General features: G+C 42.7%; 1 protein-coding gene across 2 annotated transcripts in view; it reads right to left on the reverse strand.

Moving 5' to 3' along the window:
* Nucleotides 1-22018, reverse strand: part of LOC137564185 (sodium- and chloride-dependent GABA transporter 1-like) — a 70059-nt gene that overhangs the window by 43556 nt on the left and 4485 nt on the right. For both annotated transcript variants that reach the window (XM_068277673.1, XM_068277674.1), the window contains exons 2-4: nt 15437-15772; nt 8467-8598; nt 773-873 (exon numbers count right to left, since the gene is read on the reverse strand). In XM_068277673.1, coding sequence (XP_068133774.1) covers nt 773-873; nt 8467-8598; nt 15437-15668 — 465 coding nt within the window. In that variant the 5' untranslated portion in view covers nt 15669-15772. The remainder of the gene's footprint in view (nt 1-772; nt 874-8466; nt 8599-15436; nt 15773-22018) is intronic.

Here is a 22018-nt window from a genome sequence, read left to right on the forward strand (position 1 = left end):
TATAAAACGCATTTTACACCCTGATTGCATGTATAACCTTGTGCTATGTTGTAAAACTGTTTGTTACCGCTCTGTCTGTCACCCCTTGTTGCAATGTATGTATCCCTATTTATTCTCCAGCGCTGCGTAATATGTTGGCGCTTTATAAATACAATAAATAATAATAATAATAATGTCCACAGACTTCATGAGATATAAATCTAGCTTGGATTACAACCAAAATATAACAACAACAAAAACTGAAAATAAAACAATGGGTTTCTAAAAAGGGCATTTTCAGGATTAGGAGCAGAGATACAATTATTTATCTCATCAGTTTATTTTCATTTCAGGTTTTTAAGTGCAGCTGTCATTTAAAAGTAAAAAAACCCAAAGAAATCTAATGACGGGAACACACGATGCACATTCCCGTCCGATCGACGGGTAATCTGACAGGAAGTTTTATCGTGTGTACATGTCCAAACTGCTCCTGATCAATAAAGGGATAAATTTTTCGATGATAACTTTGCAAAGTTGATCCCTTTATTGATCAGAAACAGATTGGAGAGGTTGGAAATAATCGTGTGGTTCCCCTGGAAGTTGTATTGTGTAATCCCACCATTACTCTAGTTTTTCATATCAAACTGCAGTGTATAGCATTGGAATTGGTAAGGAGGAAACACATGTATACAACTTGCAATCAGGTGCATTCACATTTCTTCGGGCAGTAAAATCAGAACTGAATTATAATTACACAAACACATTTAGCACAATGACCTCATTTTATACTCACTGAGGAGAAGGAATTGAAGAGATAGTACAGGGCCCAGGCAATGATCACAATGTAGTAAATATTCAACCAAAACGACAGCACCACTGCAGCCATCCCTACCCCTGTAACAATGAAAACATGTGGAGAAGAATTAACAATGGATGTGCTAAACATCTAGCATTGCTATTAGCTCCCATGCCCTGGGAGAGGAACTGATCTTTTGCAAGACACAAATTAGTATACATATTTAAGAATTAATATTCATTTGACTTGCAAATGCCTACAAATGGGAATGCAAGCCTGATTCCCTGTCACAGAGACTGTGATCTTCTCTGAGGTGCACATTTCAGTAGATAGTAGTCTTGCTCCGCCCATTTGCAGTCCGCTCTGATATTCTGGGTTTTCTCTGTGTATTGACCAATCTTAATAAGCATTCGGCCACGGGTCACATTATTTGGGTGCTGGGATAGCATTTGGGTGCTGGGATAGCACAGGTGTCTACTAGATGCCAATACAAATTATCGTAATCGGGTCCCCAGGTGGTGAGTTGGGCACCCAATGCAGATAGCAGCTGATCATCTTCTACATAGGAAATAATGATTGCACCTGATAGTCTACAAATAGTAGTTTGGTGGCTGAGATTCATGTTAGGTATAACAAGGGGCACTAGGATAGGGTTAGTGTTAGGCAATAGGTTGGGGGTTTAAAGTTAGGCACTAGGAGAGGAGGGTTCGTGTAAAAATGAGGTGTAGAGATTGCCTGAACAGTTCGCTAGCAAACAAGAGGAAAACATTTTTTTCAAAACGACTTTATCATTTTTGAGAAAATCGATTTTACATTTCTTGTTCTGAGTCTGGGAAATGATTCCTGGCCTGCCAACTTTAGCATTAATAGCAAAGCCCCCCTTACGTGCTGGAAACACCACATTTTCAGGGTATGTGAAGGCGAACAGTGGATACAAGAGGAAAACACTGTTTTTCAAAAAGACCTTATAATTTCTGAGAAACTCAATTTTAAATTTCACATTCTGATTGTGGGAAATGTTTCCTGGGCTGCTGACTTTAGCGATAAATAGCAAAACTCCCTTTACGTGCTAGAAACACCAAATATTATTTTCAGAGTATGTGAAGGAGGACAGTGGGTACAAGAGGAAAACATTTTTTTTCAAAACGACATTATCGTTTTTGAGAAAATACAGTTTAAATTTCTTGTTCTGAGTGTGGGAAATGTTCCTGGGCCACCAACTTTAGCAGTTAATAGCAAATCCCCCTTACATGCTATGCTAGAAACACCAAATTTTAAGGGTATGTGAAGGAGGACAGTTGGTACAAGAGGAAATCATTTTTTCAAAAAGACCTTATAGTTTTTGAGAAAATCGATTTTAAATTTCTTGTTCTAAATGTGGGAAATGTTTCCTGGGCCGCTGACTTTAGCAGTTAATAGCAAAGCCCCCTTACATGCTATGCTAGAAACACCAAATTTTAAAAGTATGTGAAAGAAGACAGTGAGTACAAGAGGAAAACATTTTTCAAAACGACCTTATAGTTTTTGAGAAAATCAATTTTAAATTTCTTGTTCTGAGTGTGGGAAATGTTTCCTGGGCCGTCAACTTTAGCATTAATAGCAATGCCCCCTTACGTGCTGTAAACACCACATTTTCAGGGTATGTGAAGGTGAACAGTGGATACAAGAGGAAAACATTTTTTCAAAAAGACCTTATAATTTTTGAGAAAATCAATTTTAAATATCACAATCTGAATGTGGGAAATGATTCCTGGGCTGCCGACTTTAGCGATAAATAGCAAAGCCTGCTTTACGTGCTAGAAACACCAAATTTTATTTTCAGGGTATGTGAAGGAGGACAGTGGGTACAAGAGGAAAACATTTTTTTCCAAACGACTTTATAGTTTTTGAGAAAATCGATTTTAAATTGCTTGTTCTGAGTGTGGGAAATTATTCCTGGGCTGCCAACTTTAGCATTAATAGCAAAGCCCCCTTACGTGCTGGAAACACCACATTTTCAGTGTATGTGAAGGTGAACAGTAGATACAAGAGGAAAACACTGTTTTTCAAAAAGACCTTATAATGCCTGAGAAAATCTATTTTAAATTTCACATTCTGAGTGTGGGAAATGATTCCTGGGCTGCCGACTTTAGCGATAAATAGCAAACCCCGCTTCATGTGCTAGAAACACCAAATTTTATTTTCAGGGTATGTGAAGGAGGACAGTAGGTACAAAAGGAAAACATTTTTTTCCAAACGACCCTATAGTTTTTGAGAAAATCAATTTTAAATGTCTTGTTCTGAGTGTGGGAAATGTTTCCTGGGCCACCAACTTTAGCTTTTAATAGCAAAGCCCCCTTACATGCTATGCTAGAAACACCAATTTTCAAGGTATGTGAAGGAGGACAGTTGGTACAAGAGGAAAACATTTTTCAAAAAGACCTTGTAGTTTTTGAGAAAATTGATTTTAAATTTCTCATTCTGAATGTGGAAAATGTTTCCTGGGCCGCTGACTTTAGCAGTTAGTAGCAAAGCCCCCTTACATGCTATGCTAGAAACACCAACTTTTCAGGGTATGTGAAGGCAAACAGTGGATACAAGAGGAAAACATTTTTTCAAAAAGACCTTATAATTTTGAGAAAATCAATTTTAAATTTCACATTCTGAATGTGGGAAATTATTTCTGGGCCTCCGACTTTAGCGATAAATAGCAAAGCCCCCTTTACGTGCTAAAAACACCCCATTTTATTTTTAGGGTATGTGAAGGAGGACAGTGGGTACAAGAGGAAAATTTTTTTTTTCCAAACGACCTTATAGTTTTTTGGAAAATCAATTTTAAATTTCTTGTTCTGAGTGTGGGAAATGTTTCCTGGGCTGCAGACTTTAGCGGTTAATAGCAAAGCCCCTGTACGTGCTAGAAACACCCTCTATTTTTTGACCTTGAAGATGTTGCCACACATCAGGGAGGACATCTGGAGCGGACGGTGCAGCGTTGGGTGCTTAGCGTTCTCAGCTATACTTAGTATAGCTGAGAGCTGCAGCAGGACGTCGAGTGTGGAAGAGTGTGGCAGCGGCCGGTGGAGACCTTCCATCAAGGTTGCAAGATAGAGAATATTGGTGTGGGATCATTTCTGAGCATATTGGCGTGGGGACATTTTTTTAAAGGTTCAGGTAAGTATTTATGGTTAATTAAGAATATTAAAGGACTTTGTTCCTGTTTGTGTTTTTATTCTTTGTGTAAATTTTTCCTGGGGATGGGGCAGCCATCTGAGGGTCCTATTCTTAAAGAATCCCAGATGGCACTATGAACACTATGCTGGGACGTAGGCAGTAGGCAGCCCCACTTCCACTTGGGGCACCTGAGGTGGGGAAGAGCCCCTTGTCCATGGATTTAAAAGGGCTCTGCAAGAGCCGGGGGCTGGGATTCATGTTAGGTATAACAAGGGGGAGATTAGTGTTAGGCATTATGTAGGGGGTTTAGAGTTAGGCACTAGGAGAGGAGGGTTCGTGTAAAAATGAGGGTTAGTCTGTACTAAAATATTGACAACAGAGGGTTTCCTAGCCCCACCCCCTTACAGATAGCTGAGGTGTAGAGATTGCCCGGACAGTTCGCTTGCGAACAATTCCCTGCGAACCTGGGCTGTTTGCCATTCGCGTTAAACATGATTTGTTTAAAAAAAATTGAGTTTGCATTTTACATTTAAGTCAATGGTTGTCGAATTTAGAGGTAAATAGCAAATACCTTAGTTTTTGAGAAAATCTATTTTAAATTTCTCATTCTGAGTGTGGGAAATATTTCCTGGGCTGCCAACTTTAGCGGTTAATAGCAACTCCACCTTATGCGCTAGAAACACAACATTTTCAGGGTTAGTGAAGGATGACAGTGGGTACAAGAGGAAAACATTTTTTTTCAAAACGACATTATAGTTTTTGAGAACGTTAATTTTAAATGCCCTTTTCTGAGTGTGGGAAATGTTTCCTGGGCCACCAACTTTAGCAGTTAATAGCAAAGCCCCCTTACATGCTATGCTAGAAACACCAAATTTTCAGGGTATGTGAAGGATGACAGTTGGTACAAGAGGAAAACATTTTTTCAAAAAGACCTTATAGTTTTTGAGAAAATCAATTTTAAATTACTCATTCTGAATGTGGGAAAATTTTTCTGGGCCACTGACTTTAGCAGTTAATAGCAAAGCCCCTTTACGTGCTAGAAACACCAAATTTTAAGAGTATGTGAAGAAGGACAGTGCAGTAAGTACAAGAGGAAAACATTTTTTTCAAAACAACCTAACAGTTTTTGAGAAAATCGATTTTCAATTTCTTGTTCTGAGTGTGGGAAATGTTTCCTGGGCCGCCAAATTTAGAAGTTAATACCAAAGCCCGCTTACGTGCTGGAAACACCACATTTTCAGGATATGTGAAGGGGAACAGTGGATACAAGAGGAAAACACTCTTTTTCAAGAAGACCGTATAATTTTTGAGAAAATCAATTTTAAATTTCACATTCTGAGTGTGGGAAATGATTGGGCTGCCGACTTTAGCGATAAATAGCAAAGCCCCCTTTACACTCTAGAAACACCACATTATATTTTCAGGGTATGTGAAGGATGACAGTGGGTACAAGAGAAAAATATTTTTTTTTAAATGACATTATAGTTTTTGAGAAAATCAGTTTTAAATTTCTTGTTCTGAGTGTGTGAAATGTTTCCTGGGCAGCCAATTTTAGAAGTTAATAGCAAAGCCCCCTTATGTGCTGGAGACACCACATTTTCAGGGTATGCGAAGGCGAACAGTGGATACAAGAGGAAAACATTTTTTCAAAAAGACCTTATAATTTTTAAGAAAATCAATTTTAAATTTCACATTCTGAATGTGGGAAATGTTTCCTGGGCTGCGGACTTTAGCGGTTAATAGCAAAGCCCCTTTATGTGCTAGAAACACCCTCTATTTTTTGACCTTGAAGATGCTGCCACACACCAGGGATGACCTCTGGAGCCGACGGTGCAGCGTTGGGTGCTTAACATTCTCAGCTATACTCAGTATAGCTGAGAGCTGCGGCAGGGCATCGAGTGTGGCAGCGACCAGCAGAGATCTTCCATCAAGGTTGCAAGACAAAGAATATTGGCGTGGGATCATTTCTGAGGATATTGGCGTGGGGACAATTTTTTAAAGGTTCAGGTAAGTATTTATACATAGCAAGGAAATGAACAGCGCTACTTAAAAACAGGCAAGTGCCTACCTGCAAAAGAGTGCAAGCCCCACCTGTGGGATATAATACACACCGAGCATACACATGACCTGTCTACCACTGGAGGAGGATGTTAGTTTCCTGTAACAGCTTGCATGCAACCTATTAAGTACTCGTCCCTCCCACTGCGAAGAAGTCGATCCTCCATGGGAGGGGCCTAACACTAACTAAATCCTAACCTATGTATATGCATAGCCTGAGTGCAGCTAATCAATTCAAATCAAAAATTGAAAATTGCGCAAAAGGTGGATCAGCGCAACACCAGGCCGCCTCCGAATGGCCTCCAATCAGAGGTGCACTGAGCCCCCCCAGAAACTACAAACGCACCTTGAACCCAAACAGGGCTCTGTATTCTGGCTATCCCAGCCTGCACGGGTGACAAGGGATTAAAGAGGCTTGGGAGGGGGGACCCCACATCATTTTTTTAAATATTTCCCACACTCTGAACATATATATATATAAAAAATAAATACATTTATATGCATGTTAATACGTTATCTGTCATTTTACCCCAGTAACTTTGCTTCTTTTGCCCTCTAACGTTAACATCTATTTTCTCAAAAACTATAAGGTCTTTTTGAAAATAATGTTTGCCTCTTGTACCCACTGTCCTCCTTTGCATAACCTGAAAATGTGGTTTTACTAGCTCGTAAGGGAGCTTTGCTACTAACCGCTAAAGGTGGCGGCCCAGGAAACATTTCCCACACTCAGAATGAGAGTGCCCACTATCCACCTTCACGTACCCTGAAAATTTGGTGTTTCTAGCACGTAAGGGGGCTTTGTTATTAACTGATAAAGTTGGCAGCCGTTCACCTGCCATTTAAAGCAGGAGGATCAGCCATACTATGCCAGGAAAAAAAGACATATATAAGAAGATAACTACTTGTTCTACTTACATAACAGATGTATTGTACTGTCCACGTTTTGACTTCAGTGAATTTTACAGTAATAGTAAATGAAGAGAATTCTGTTCCTGGCATGTGCCATCTCTTTTTCCCTCAGAATGAAGCTAATCCTGATTTAATTTCCTCCCTTATGATCTCCTCCAATCTGCAGGGTCATAGCTAGCTTGCTTGTAAACACATTTCTGCACAGGATTAGATTTCAGCCTAAGCTGTAGAGCAGGAATGTAGGAAGGGAGATAACAAGCTTCCCTCTCTCTCTGTCTTCAGCAACGGCAAGACAATGCCATTCAGCCGTGATCAGCCCCGGTAATAGGCTCAGTCATGATCAGTCTGGGCTACTGCGCATGCACAGTAGCCTAGATTGACGTGACTGAGCCAATTACCGGGGCTGATCGCGGCTGAACAGCAGACCGCGGGAGGACGGCAAGGGACTCACACGTGCTTATGGAGTTGGAGGAAGCTCCGAGTGAGTATAAAATTTTCAGAGTCCCTCAGCTCTGGTTTCCTTAAAGTCTATGGAACCCCCCATTCACGAACATTTGCGGTAAATTCTCATTCGCAAATCGAAAATTCGATGTTCGCTACATCACTACTGAGGTGCAAGGTCAGTCCATCAGAGCAGCACGCCAGACACTAAAAGAACAATGCACAAGGACCAGCACACTCCAAGATACTTCTGAAATTATCTTGCTTTATTGAAAACATTTCTTCTGAATTTTTTGGAGTAAAATACACTGTGACACATTCAGGAAACACCAGAGGTAATGGTCATTCAACACAGGCAACTAAAGTCTATCAAAATGCTTGGTTCCATTGGACAGCATAAGCTTTAGACTTATGGAATTACGGAAGACACAGTGTTAAACCATACATAATGTGTCTCCAAGGCCATTGGATGGAGATTGCCTTGGACTTGGAGACACATCATGGTTTAACTTGGTGTCTTCCGTAACTCCACAAGTCTATAACCTATATTGTCCAGTGGAACCAAGCATTTAGATGAACTTTGTCTGTCTATGTTGGATGACTATTTGCTGATGTATTTTCTGGATGTGTCGCAGCGTATTGTACTACAACAAATTGTGTAGATATTTTTTCAATATAGAAAGTTTGTAATTTCAGAAGTATCTTGGAGTGTGCTGGTCCTTGTGGATTGTTCTGTAGTAAATTATTAGTAATGGCGTCCAACTGAAATGGTAGCGGTTCTACACGTACACTCCAGGCCACTCCCATTACCGCCTGCACACTGACCACTGGAGGGGTAATAGCACCAACAATAGAAAAGATTACATGACTTAAACATCTAACCCCAACAAAATATGCCTTTAATAAAGCTATGCAAAATATCTGTCTCCATACCAAGCAATGCAAAATAGGGCAATGGTGTATTAGTCTTAACATTATTCAGATAAATAAAAAATTGCTTATTTCCAAATGTTCAAATGACTAAATAAAATGAATTAAGGGTATTGGCATAAGAAACACTCCTCAAGATCATTAGTAAGAGTTCAAAGAAAATACATGTTTTTAAGTTGCCAAATTTATAATGAGCTCTGTACCTTTAAACATGGGGGCCAGTTTCCACACCCCTAGTCCTCCAATAGAGGTGAATTGCCCCAGTGCCGTCTCCAGAAAAAAGAGGGGAATCCCAGCGAAGACCAGCGTCAGGAAGTACGGGATGAGGAAGGCACCTAGATAAAGCATTGATGAGGTATATTATTATTTTTGGTGATGTTTCTCCTACTAAATGTTACAGGTAATCAAAAATGTGTGGTGTTTGAAAAGGGTTTCCTGTGTAAAAAGCAATGCAGACCTCGATAAGGTACACCATTTACTTCTGACTACTCTTTTTTTGAATTGCGTCTAAACTATTGCTTCTAAACTTTTCCCCCCTTATTTTACTTACCTCATGTTTACCTCCCCTATTCAGCAGTTCATGGTTTGGCTCTGAGGCCTATACAAGAAGGAACAAAGATTTCCATGTGTAATGTGATCAGCAGCCAATCAGAGTAGGACTATGCTGTCCTAGTATAGTCCTTAAAGCGGATCCGAGATGAAAAACTAACTATAACAAGTAACTTGTCTATATATCTTATCTAAAGTTTAGATAGTTTACACAGCAAATCTAGCTGCAAACAGCTTTAATAGAAAATTATTCTTTCTTCCTGTGATACAATGACAGCAGCCATGTTGTTTATAAACATTACACAGAGGCAGGCTTATCTGTATCTTGAGCACTCATCCAAAACCTAATCCCCCCTCCTCCCTCCTCCCCTCTGCCTCTGAAATCAATGGCTAGTAACACCTACTCTTCCTCCTGCCCAGACTGAGCTCCCATGAGCCCTTGCTAATGCCAAGGCTCTCTGGAAACCTGTGGGCGTGGTTTATTTAGTTTATAGGAAATTAGAGTATTAAAACAAAAACAAAGAAGTATTTGGCTTGAGGAATGCCCTATAAACAATAGGAAAGGAACACAATTATGCAATGAGTAAAAGTTCACCTCGGATCCACTTTAAGGGCCGAGGTCCTCACACATTTTTGGCACAGCTCACAAGAATTGATGGGACTGAACTAGGAAAGGTGTGGATGATCAAGTAAAACACATTTCTCAGTCTATCCTAAACACTGGCATGGATGTGACCCTTGAGGACTGAAATTCGACATTCATGGAATATGAGTTCTTGGCATCATGTGATGCAGAGTAGCCAATGATGAGGGAGCCCCAGGAAACTTCCACACAATCTCTCACAATACAAAGGAGCGGGTGGAGAGTTTGTGATCCGCTGCCCAAATCATACCCCACCCCCTGTTTTGTGAGATCTGCTGCAATGTGCCAGAGAACACAATTAAAGATAGATTTACCAATAAGGGTTAGTGAACTGCATTCCCAATATAAACTATGACAGTAGAAAGTGGCTGCAAATTTTCACTCGGCCAGCTTGTAGTAGAGAGGTAGTCTGCTGGGTACAGGACAGGTACTAAGTGCATTTAAAACAAAGTATGAGAACTAAGAATAAACATAAGAGATAATTAATTGTAGGTGCTGAGCTAATGGTAAAAAAAGACTTTCTTGGAGTCTCTTAGTATTGTTTTTAATTTAAGGTCTGAATTTCTAAGATTGGATTTTAACTGCAGCCATGCTGTTCGCACTACTTCAAAAGATAGCTCTGGCAGTGAATGGATCAACATTACATCAGATATGTATGTTTACTAGGTCTATAGCCCAACTGGCAGACTATAGTAGAACTTAAATTTAAAGGGAAATTAAACCCCCCAAAAAAATCTTCAGTGTTTTCTTCTTATCTCTCAGTTTCACTATCTAAATTGCAAAAGAGAATGGCAAACTTTTTGAATAGCTTATTTTATCATTATTTATTGTATTTCTAAAGTGCCAACATATTATGCAGTGCTGTAGAATAGATAGATGGGGTTAACAGAAAAGGTAGGACATACAAGGAGCACAGAAAAAAGAACAAGAAACAGGAACATGTGGGCCGACTGTCTCTGGTAACAATAGTTCAATGTCTTTTGGTAGAATAGATCAAGACCATTTTAGTCCATCAGGGGGAGCCCGACAGGGAGGGTGAAAGCTCAAGTTAAAACACTAGGGTGGAGGTCCCTGCCAGAGGCTTTCAATCTAAGGGTGTAACGATTGTGTAATGATTGGTATAGCAACACAGACGTCTGATTATGGGGTGATCTGCAGAATCACCAATAATACAGACGCTATACCTGATTATGTGGCGATCTGCAGTATCACCAATAATGCAAATACAGTATAGCTGACAGGATAGCAAGGTGTATAGTGCTTGGTGCAACGGTAACTGATTAGTTTAATGAGACCTCACCAGAGGAGCTGGTGGGTACTATCATAAACAGTAACTGAGTAGATTTAACTAAACCTCACCAGAGGAGCTGGTGGGTACTATCAGAAGAGCACCTCACCAGTGGCGAGGGCCCACTGGTGAGTAGAGAGGTCCTACAGGCTTGGTTCGGCAACTGAGAGGCAGAAACAGTACAGAATCAGTAGGCAAAAGAGTAGTAGGTATTCAGGCAGAGGTTCAGCAACTAGATCAGATGGGCAGAAGCACAGAAGCGTGAAGCAATAGCAGAGTCAGAGATAAGCCAGAGTCATACACAGAACATCAATAATATACAATAAAGCAATAGTCCTAGGATTGTGTGAAATCCCTGGTTTCCTCCCAGATCAAAGCACACCGGATACTAGTCTAAGGTCTGAGCGCTAACACGTATGTATTCGCAACCGCAGACAGTTTGCGAGTGAACAGGGAAGGCTTAAGAAGCAGAGGAGACCTCACAGCCGCGCCCACAACAATCAGCCAATCCTGAGCGGCGTCAGTCCCCTCTGACGTCAGCCAACCAGCGGGTCAGCTGACGCGCCTCCTCCCAGCATAAAGGTCCCGCGATACAGTGACCCTATGTGCAAATGAGATTCCCATCCTCGCCGTGGTAGACGCCGGCGGAATGGAAAAAGTCCCCGAGCAGGGAACCGAGGTGGCTGCGGAGACATTCTGCATGCCCGCAGCCGTAAGCACAGCAGCTGTGCAGCTGTTTCTTTACCAGTTTCACAGCATCAGAACTTTGTTTCTCTTATACAAGCCTCATTTTTAGCTGCACAGAAGAAAACTGCCCGGGCTTTTTTCCCCTGATGCTGTGCAAAGCATGATGGGATTTCTGATTTTGTTGTTCTCGTTCTGCTGTTTTGGTTTTATCTGTAAACTGTATATCTTTTTTTTATTTATTTTGTAATGGAAGTGGAATTTCCCAGTAAATATATCAACCCATTAAAATACACTAAAAGGCTTGTGTTTTAGAGGCTGTCCTGTTGATGGTGATTTGTGGCATATTTGGTGGGCCTGATTCAGAACAGAAAATCCTTAGTTCTTTCTATTAACTCCACCCTGGAACCTTTTGATATACTACTTGGCAATAAGCCTCCCAGCAAAAAGCACCTGCCCACTATTTGCAGATCTTTGCACCTGTCTGTTGACAAGGTATTTGGAGCCCTTAATCAGGTTATTATGATATCTGAGCATAAACTTACAAAAGTTAAAAATACATTACCTAAGTTTTTTTAAAACCTGGAGCTTGTGGATAGATTGGCAGGAGAACGTTGCATTCACGCATGTTCTGCACTCCTTGTAGCACGCCCCTGGTACATACTTATTAATGGTGTAGCAATTACATTTACAATGCAAATAAGCGCCTGCCATACACATCTAGAAAAAAGCAGCTGAGCACAGACTGGTCTGTATAGTACGGTAAGTCCCAACAGGCAAGAGTAAATGGTGCTGCTCATCTTCTCCCTGACTAGTTTCGCACTACAGCGTCTTCAAGGGATGCAATAGTGACATAATGCGAAACTAGCCAGGAAGGAGATGGACGGCACCATTTACTGTGCCCTGTTGGGACTTACTATACAGAGCACATCTTGGCTTTGGGGTTCCCTATCTTACAGGGCCCTGGATGTAAGTTTTTATGCACGGTTTCCTGCACAGATTGTATTTGCGAATTGTTTTTACAAAATGAAACACTGTTTTTTTTGCCTTATTACATAAAACAATACCATCATATCGATATAAGTCGATTTGACTACTATTGGTTGAGAAACAAGCCGGATCCCGTGAGAGACCTGACCGTGGATCATAGACAAGAAATCGTTGCCTGGACATTCTATCTTGAAACCTTATGCAGCCTTTTAGTTTGGGATGGCATGGGCTGGTGAGCCTTGATTTTGTATTGCTATTGATGGTGATTTGTCACTGAAGGCTATTGAACACTGTGTGCAATAACTACTTAATGGTTTAGCAATGTTTATTTCTCCAAGAGCTGTTCTGGAAGATCTGCATGACTGGTGATACTGGCTGGCATTATTGAAACTTGATTTTATCTTGTCTTTTTCCTTGTTACCCCTTACATGCTCCCATACTCCATACTCCTTAGGCCAGGGGTGTCAAACTCAAATACAAAATGGGCCAAAATTAAACACAGGGATCAATGCACGGGCCAACCTCAATGTCTTGTGGCCAGCCACCTTCCTCCCTTATAAAGTTTCTTTGTGTCTAAAGGCCCCCTCTACTATACAGTTCTCTGGTGTCTAGTGTCCCCCCTTATACAGTTTCCTGGTGTCTAGTGCCCCCCTTATACATTTCCCTGGTGTCTAGTGGCCCTTCTTCCTCCGCCTAAACATTTCCCTGGTGTCTAGTGATTACCCTCTCCCTCCCCCATATTTCCTCCCTGCTGATTTAGCGCTTCACCTCCAATATAGCTTCCCTGGTGGTCAAGAGATGGTCAAACATCATGCAAAGTGGGGAAACCACTAGAGGGCCAAATCTAATGGATCTGTGTGCAAGAGTCTGACATGTATGCCTTAGGCTCACAGCCTACCGTAACCCCCCCCCCCCCCTAAAAAAGTGAAAACTGTACATTGTATTATTATTTTATTTGCTCAATATTATTGTTAATTATCTAATTTTCTCTCCATGCGTGGGAACTCATTGTTGCATTATTTTCGAATGTCTATTTTTGTGCTTCGCAGTACAATGAACTACTTTGAAACTAAAATACACTAAAAGCTAAATCTCTAAAATAAAAATAAGCAAAGCAAAAAAGAAATAATGTATCTTTATATATATATATATATATATATATATATATATATATAAGATATGCTCATTGTTTTGTTTCAAAAACAGTTTATCAGGATGCCATGACTGCCCACTCTCATATATGTATATGTTACGGCCAGAACCCGAAGTTTGGCCACTTCTAGATCTGGCCGGCCACTTCGGGTTCTGGCCGGCCAATGCGCGAAGTGGCCGCTGCGCTGCGGCCAATGTTAGAAATGGAATGATTCCTCTGACATTAATGTATCTTCTGGCCGCAGCGCAGCGGCCAAACGTAGAACAACTTAGTTCATTTAATGCAATTCAGCCGGGCGGCAATGTAACAATTCAAGCCGCCGGCTTTTTCTCTGCCTCTCTCTCTCTCCTTCTCCCCCCCCCCCCTCCCGCCTCTCTCACTCTCTCCTATGGGCAGCCGGGCGGGGACACGAGTGTCCCCCCGGAGTCGTTCGTCGCGGCAGGGGAATCCTGCCGTTCTTGCAGAGCGGGTGCTGGCAGAAGCGATGTCTGCAGCCTCCCCGCTCTGCTTTCCTGGTGCGACGAACGACTCCCGGGGACACGTGTGTTCCCGCCTGCTGCCCATAAGAGGAGGAGAGAGAGGCAGAGAAAAAGCCGGCGGCTTGAATTGTTACATTGCCGCCAGGCTGAATTGCATTAAATTAACTAAGTTGTTCTACGTTTGGCCGCTGCGCTGCGGCCAGAAGATACATTAATGTCAGAGGAATCATTCCATTTCTCACATTGGCCGCAGCGCAGCGGCCACTTCGCGCATTGGCCGGCCAGAACCCGAAGTGGCCGGCCAGAACTAGAAGTGGCCAAACTTCGGGTTCTGGCCGTAACATATACACCAATAGGAACCTCGGGCAGCAAATTTAAAGATGCTTTTGCCAGGGTTTCTAGCTGCAGCATTAGCAGAGAAAACGGAAACCTAGCAAAAGCATCTCAAATCTCCCCCTTGGATCTCCTATTGGCCCTATGATATAACCAATGGGAATCATCTTCATGAAGGATTCTCACTGGTACAGTCCATGGCCGGAGATTTGTAGATGCTTTTGCCAGCACTCCCTTGTCAGTGTTGCGGCAGTGTTGGTGGTACTGTGACCATAGACTGGCGGGCACAGACGTGTAGCAGGCGACTTTTCCACCATGTTTTTAGAAGAAAGAACTCTGGCCAATCTTGTGGCGTGTGGATGATCATGCTGACTAATGTCCTGAATGGTGTTCAATTGGATGGAAGTGCTAAATTAATTTACACTGTTCTATTTGTACATATAGAATAGGAATAAATATTTAAAGACTACTGGAAATGTCTGTGTTAGTGTCTATGTTTGGATTGAGTAGCAGTACAACCGCATCTCCTGGACTCCTCGCCTGTTTTTGCAATGGACTGACAGGCTCCCCCCCCCCCCCCCCCCTTCCAGTATCTGCAGAGCCTCCATGGTTTGAACTTCCCATTTTTCCATTTAGCCCACTGGAAGGGGGTTAAGTGGCATGGTGGACACTCTCCCTCACATCTTGATTTGGAAGGGTGGTGAGTGTTGTTTACTTGACTACACCTTGTCCTCCCAGGAGACATCATTCCTTTTATTTGGTTCAGGCACAACAAGGCACAAGAGTGATCATGTGACTACACTGCTCATTTAGAAAGTTTCAGCCTGTGTTTGAGGGTCAGTTCACACCATGATGGACTAGCTGGAGTGAGCAGCATAACCAATGCACTGTACCTTCTCAGATGGGCCAATGCAGGTGCTCTGTGGAGCACAATCATCCCCAGATATGTCAACGCATCTGCTTTCTGCTAATTATCATGCAGGTGAACAATCTATGGTATCTTTAGATTCAGCACACACACTCACGTACACAATTCAGGCAGCCAATAACTCACCTCCTCCATTTTTTCCACACAGATAAGGGAACCGCCAGACGTTTCCCAACCCAATGGCGTAGCCCACACAGGACAACAAGAAGTCAAATCTTCCTTTCCAGGTTCCTCTGTCTTCTGCATCAGATTTCTTCTTGGTCTCTACTGGAAATGAACAGTGGGTCTCAATAGGCAGAGCCTGGCGTACCTCCGTGGGGGAGCTGAGCTCTACGGAGTTGCTGTCTATCTTTCCCATCTTGGTCCAGCAAGTAGGGCAGAGGCAGACACAACAGGCTGAGATCCTTCACAGTTCAGTGGAAGACAGATAGGGGAATATGGCTGGATACAGGTTGCTCCAACCTGTGAAGAAACAATATACAGTTTAATGAGAAAACCATTCAGTGTAATTACAAAACCATATTTGTGGCAAACTCTGAACCTGCCAAGCTTCTCATACATTCCACAAAAGTGTGACGACCGATAATCAGCTTGTCTGATGAATGCTCTTTGTTGTTCTTTTGTTTTTATTAAAGACTGACTCCAGCCATGTATTTCTGTTAGGACTTACATTACTGTCAGAAATCCACAATGGAAAGTTTTCTCCTCAGTTTCTGTCCTATTGAAGCTCATCATTAGGTTAGCAGATGAGTAAAGATCTATCCATTCGGAGACATAGACAACAATTGAAAGCTCCACACATTGGAGCCATGGGGGTTGAGAAATTCACATTATAGAATCAGGTAACTACAGAGGCTGTAGTTCTTTCTAGACTTATTGCAAGCCATTGTAAAACAGAAGTAATACTGGCCTTTAAAGTGTTGTGTGCTTATACTATAGCAAAAAGTAAGCAGTTAAAATCTGACAGAATCAAAAGGTTTTGGACTAGTCCATCTCCTCATGGGAGGATTCTCAGGGTTTTCTTTGTTTTCAAAAGCATTTCCCGAATGGCAGTTGTTAAATCTAACTGCCAGAATACTGTGAGTAGGGAAGCTGATTGCTATCTTGCTGTTCAGGAAATGCTGTTGAAAACAAAGGAAACAGAGAATCCTCCATGAGTAGATGGACCAGTCCAAAACATTTAAGTTCTGTCAGGTTTTAACTGTTTACATTTTTCTCTGTAGTGGTCCTTTAACCCTTTCTGGACCAGCACCCTCTGCCCCCTTAAGGACCAGACGGTGCTGGTCCCGTAAATCGCCGCTTCCCGACGAATCGCCGCAATGATCCGCCGCTCCCGATGAACACCCCGCTCTGTCCCCGCCGTAGGCTGCTCTCTCTGCCGTCGCTATGACGGCAGAGCGCTGTGCGCCGGTCAGGAGCCGCTTTCATTGGCTCCTGACCCTGTCACTCCATGTAAGCCAATGAGAGCGTCTTACATGAATGACAGGGCCAGGAGCCAATGAAAACGGCTCCTGCCCAGCTCACAGTGCTCTGCCGTCATAGAGGCGGCAGGGCAGCAACGAGCGGCGGGGGCAGAGCGGACCGAGCGGCGGAGACGGGCAGGGGCATGCGGTAAATGGGACGTAGAGTTTACGTCCTGTCAGGACCGCAGCGCCCCCCTGCCCGACGTAGATTCGCACTCGCTCGGTCCGAAAGTAGTTAAAGTACACCTGAAGTAAGAAGCATAAGGTTGCCATATTTATTTCCTTTTAAACAATTGTAGATGCCTGGCAGTCCCTTTGTTCTCTTTGGCTGCAGTAATGTCTGAATCACACAGTTGAAACAAACATGTGGCTAACGCAGCCAGACTCCAGTCAGAAACATCTGATTTGCATGTTTGTTCAGGGCCTATGGTTAAAAGTATTAGAGGCAGAGAAATAGCAGGACAGCTTGGCAATTGGCATGTTTCAAATTAAATACTAAAGTTGTCCTTTGAGTGTGAAAAAACTTAAACTAAGATCCTTATTCATAATGTAACATATCTACATGACCAATGTTACCCCCATTTTATGATACTGTAACTGGCACATCACCTCCAGTGTGTACGGACGGTATGACTTTTGAACAGGCAGCCAAGTTGCTGAACCATGATAAGCTGGAAATCTGGACTAGAACAATATTGGGTGTGAAGGAGGGTAAAAGAAGAAGAAAAAAGCACGAAAGGTGCCAACTCTTTAAACATCCAGCTGACCATCAAAAATCCACAACAGGGAGTGGTAAATAACAAAGCGTCAGAAGGGGGCGTGTCATTAGGAGAGGAAGAAGATGGCACAAACAAAGGGATCTGCTGGGTGTTAGCTTGAGAAGGTGGCATTCTTCTTTATTCAGCCAGCAGCTCTCAAGTGTGGATAACTTGGATGAGGTGGTCTTTCATGATGGCTTGCTTGCCTGAAGAACCATGCACAAGAACAAAGATAACTGCTGGGTGGCCTTCCTCTTGGTCCTGCAGTATAAACATAAAGGGCTTGATTCACAAAGCGGTGCTAACCTACTTAGCACGTCTAAAGTCTTTAGACGTGCTAACCAGGGTGCTAAGTAGGTTAGCACCGAATTTCTGAATCAGATCGCCTGCTTAGTACCGCGCGCAAAGTTTTGCGCTCGCAAAGTCCAATGCGCGCGCTAAGTCCCATAGGCTTTAATAGGCACTTTGCGCGGAGCACCATGCGCTCTGTGCAGTGCGTGCGTAAAGTTTTACACGCATAAAGTTTTGCGCGCGAAAAGCTCGTTTAGACGTGTTAAGGGGGTTTTCACAGGCGTGTTAACAGTTAGCACCGCTTTTTGAATCAAGCCCAAAGTGCTAGACTTCCTGCAAGTATCATAATCCAAGGCCAAGATGTAAACACATTTTCAATTTAAAAAGTATTTGAACACAAACTTAGCTAATTTTCTGAGAGAGGCAAAGTCCAGTACCCATCCCTGTGGAGACCACATCACCCAACTCTGGTTCATCAACACCAACATACATTGTGAAGCAAATGTACAGTACAGCACTCAGCCCTAAGCCCAGGAGCCAACTACAGTTGTCAGAAGTATTACTTTAAGTGCATTACTCGAAGTCTATATTGTTGCAAGTGACAGATCCATTATACTGTATATGTCAGTGCTTAGCACACTGAAAATAACCTGATGAGATAAACAATCGTAACTACAGTCCTAATGTGAAATAAGACTTTCCTAGAATCCTGCAGTGTTATTTTATGTTTAAAAGCCAAAAACACAAGTTTAAAAGTTTTTATTGTCTAAACTAAATGACTTTGAATGTTTTTCAGCTCCGATCTTGAATTGATGACTTTATATTATTTTATCTAGTCCCTGCATTCAGTACATCCAAAGACATAACAACATAAGTTGGTTATGCAACAGTACAAGCTTTCAAATCTTTGTTTCTTCGTCAGGAATTAACAAATGTATTGGTAGGCCAGTGGACAGCAAGAGATTAGGATGTGTGAAAGTTTTAATGTTTAGGACTGCAATCCTCAGTTTAAGGCTGGTTTCACAGTGGGACGTTAAAGTCCCACGTTACAGCAGCCAGTAACGCAGCCTAACTCACAGCACTGTAAAATCAATGTGCTGTTTCACAGTGCACACGTTGGGTTTCATAGTAACGCAGCACGTTTAAACAAAGTGCTGCATGCTGTACGTTATACTGGCTAGTGGCTAAGCCACGTTAGACTGTTTGCACATGCTCAGTAATGTTGGAGGAGGAGGTCTCCCCTCCTTCTCCGCAGCCAGCCACATGGCTAATTAATATTCACTGCAGTGCAGAGACTCCTGGTAGGACTGTAGTGTTGTCCGGATCATGAACGAATCGTTCATTTGATCCGGATCTTTTTTGTGAGTCGAATCATCCGGATCATCACAGTGAAAGATTCGGTTCACAGTGGATGTCTGTCTGGAAGAAACAGGAACATACAGAATGTACAGTGCAGGGAAAGTCCTGTCCTGCTAGTCATTTCACCCAGTCTGCTTCCCTAGTAAAATGATTCAAATGATTTAGTTCAAAGATCCGGATCTTTTCAATGATCCGAATCCTTAAAAAGATCCGGACCTCCTATCACTAACCTGGAGCGGCTGCTTTGAGAGCTGCATAACACAGCTCAGTCTGACGTCCAACTTCAACACCACCATGCGTTGCATTAGGGGCACGTTATGCGACCATAACGTCCCCTAAAACGCAACGTCTTGGTGGGAAAGTAGCCTTAATGTTTATGACTGCAATCTTCAATCAGGTGTGATGTTTCTAGGCCTCGTAGTTTATCATGAACCCTGGTTTGATAAACTATGAACCCCAGAAACATCTACCTAACATTATCTATTTCCCACCACCAGGTCACCCTGTGCACGTGTTGGGGCCTATTTCCACTAGGGGCAGCGTCCATTTCCAATTTGTCCAATTCCAATATCAATTAATGTTTTAATTGATAGTGTTTACTCTCATTGTTTGAGATGTCAACCATTGGATCCAGGCAATCTTTTTACATTTAACCCTTTCCCTGTCAGTCGATTTGTCCTAAATGCAAACATCTACTACCAAGCAGTTTTTAGACATTTTGCACTCATTAGCTTTACTTCGGATTTTTGACAAGAAAACCTACATAGCAAGAAGTTTAACTTGACCAACTCAAAAACTTTGGAACTGTCATGTTGTCCCTACCCTTTGGAATCCCTTGCCAAACTTAATCAAGACAGCTCCCACCATGGACACATTTAAATCAAAACTAAAGAGCCACCTGTTTGTTCTGGCATTTATGATCACATAACTTTTTCCGCTGTACACATCACTATGTACTGATCTGAGACAAGCTTATGCGCTTTGGGTCCTCAGGGAGAAAAGTGCTTTACAAATGTTTTGTTGTTGTCGTTGCTGTAAAAAAGATAAACAGACAAAGACGGAGAGTTTTTGCCATCAATAATTGAAGCTGAAAATGGACTTGTGGAATCCCACTTTGGCTTCATATGACTGGTTTGTTTTCAAGTTGCAAAAAAATCTGTATAATTCTGCATCAACACAGAGATTTTTTTTGCATCTCATTTACCCTCCTTAGTGTTTAGTATTACTTTAAAGGGACACTGTAGGGGGTCGGGGGAAAATGAGGTGAACTTACCTGGGGCTTCTAATGTTCCTCCGCAGACATCCTGTGCCTGCGCAGCCACTCTCCACTGCTCTGGCCCCGCCTCCGGTTCACTTCTGGAATTTCAGACTTTAAAGTCTAAAAACCACTGCGCCTGCATTTCCGTGTCCTCAATCCCGCTGATGTCACCAGGAGCGCACGGCGCAGGGCCGGGCCTAGGCATAGGCTGGAGAGGCTCCAGCCTCAGGGCGCAGTGTAGGAGGGGGAGCACAATTCATTCAGCTGTCATTCCTAATTTTGTGTAAAGCAGAAAGAAATAAGAAAAGGGGATACATAGCAGTGACTGCAAGCCAGATAACTATATATTAAGGTGTTGGGGAGGTTGTGGGCCCTGTGGCCCTCTTAGTCTAATAGCAATCCGTGTGTGACAGCTGAGGTGGGAGGGATGGAGGGGCGCACTTTGGTGTCTCAGCCTTGGGTGCTGGAGGACCTTGTCCCTGCTCTGGTACTGCGCAGGCTCAGTATGGTCTGTGTCTGCGCAGTACGCGCCTGGTGACATCAGCGGGATTGAGGACATGGCAACGCAGGTGCAGTGGTTTTCAGACTTTAAAGTCTGAAATTCCAGAAGTGAACCAGAGGCGGGGCCGGAGCATCGGTGAGTGGCTGTGCGGGCACAGGATGTCTGCGGGGGACCATTAGAAGCCCCAGGTAAGTTCACCTCATTTTCCCCCGACCCCCTACAGTATCCCTTTAAGGAGAGAGAGTGAATGATGATGACAATTATAGTACAGTGCTCTGTGCTGGCACTTTACAAATGAAAGATGATGATAATGACAGCAGAAATTTGCCTTCTTAAAACAGAACATATTATTGATTATTAAAAGGACTCCGAGCAGTGCAGAAACTATGGAAAGATGCATATCATTTTAAAGCTCTCTTTCTCCTCTTTCCACTGATATATAAACCGCCGCCCTACGCCTTTTAGTTTTCGCTATTTTGGCGATTGAAATTGCAGCGGCAATCGCAAAAATAGAGAAAACTAAAAGGCGTAGGGCCGCGGTTTAGGTGTCGCCAGAAAGAGGAGAAAGAGAGCTTTAAAATGATATCCATCTTTCCATAGTTACATTGTATTACACAGGGCGACTTTTTCTGCTGAATGGAGATGCTGAGTTTGAGAAAAAGTCGCCCGGTGTAATGCAATGTAACTATGGAAAGATGGATATCATTTTAAAGCTCTCTTTCTCCTCTTTCTGGCGACACCTAAACCGCGGCCCTACGCCTTTTAGTTTTCTCTATTTTTGCGATTGAAATCGCGGCTGCGGCAATTTCAATCGCGAAAATAGCGAAAACTAAAAGGCGTAGGGAGGCGAAAGAGGAGAAAGAGAGCTTTAAAATGATATGCATCTTTCCATATTTTCTGCACTGCTTGGAGTCCCTTTAACCTCCTGGGCGATAATCCCGAGCTGAGCTCGGGGTATGTCGCGCAGGAGGAGTTCTCAGGCCCTGGTGGGCCGATTTGCATAATTTTTTTTGTTACACGCAGCTAGCACTTTGCTAGCTGCGTATAACTTACGATCGCCGCCGTTCGCCGCCGATC

This window comes from Hyperolius riggenbachi, chromosome 3 (assembly GCF_040937935.1).
Source record: "Hyperolius riggenbachi isolate aHypRig1 chromosome 3, aHypRig1.pri, whole genome shotgun sequence".
NCBI classification, from domain to species: domain Eukaryota; kingdom Metazoa; phylum Chordata; class Amphibia; order Anura; family Hyperoliidae; genus Hyperolius; species Hyperolius riggenbachi.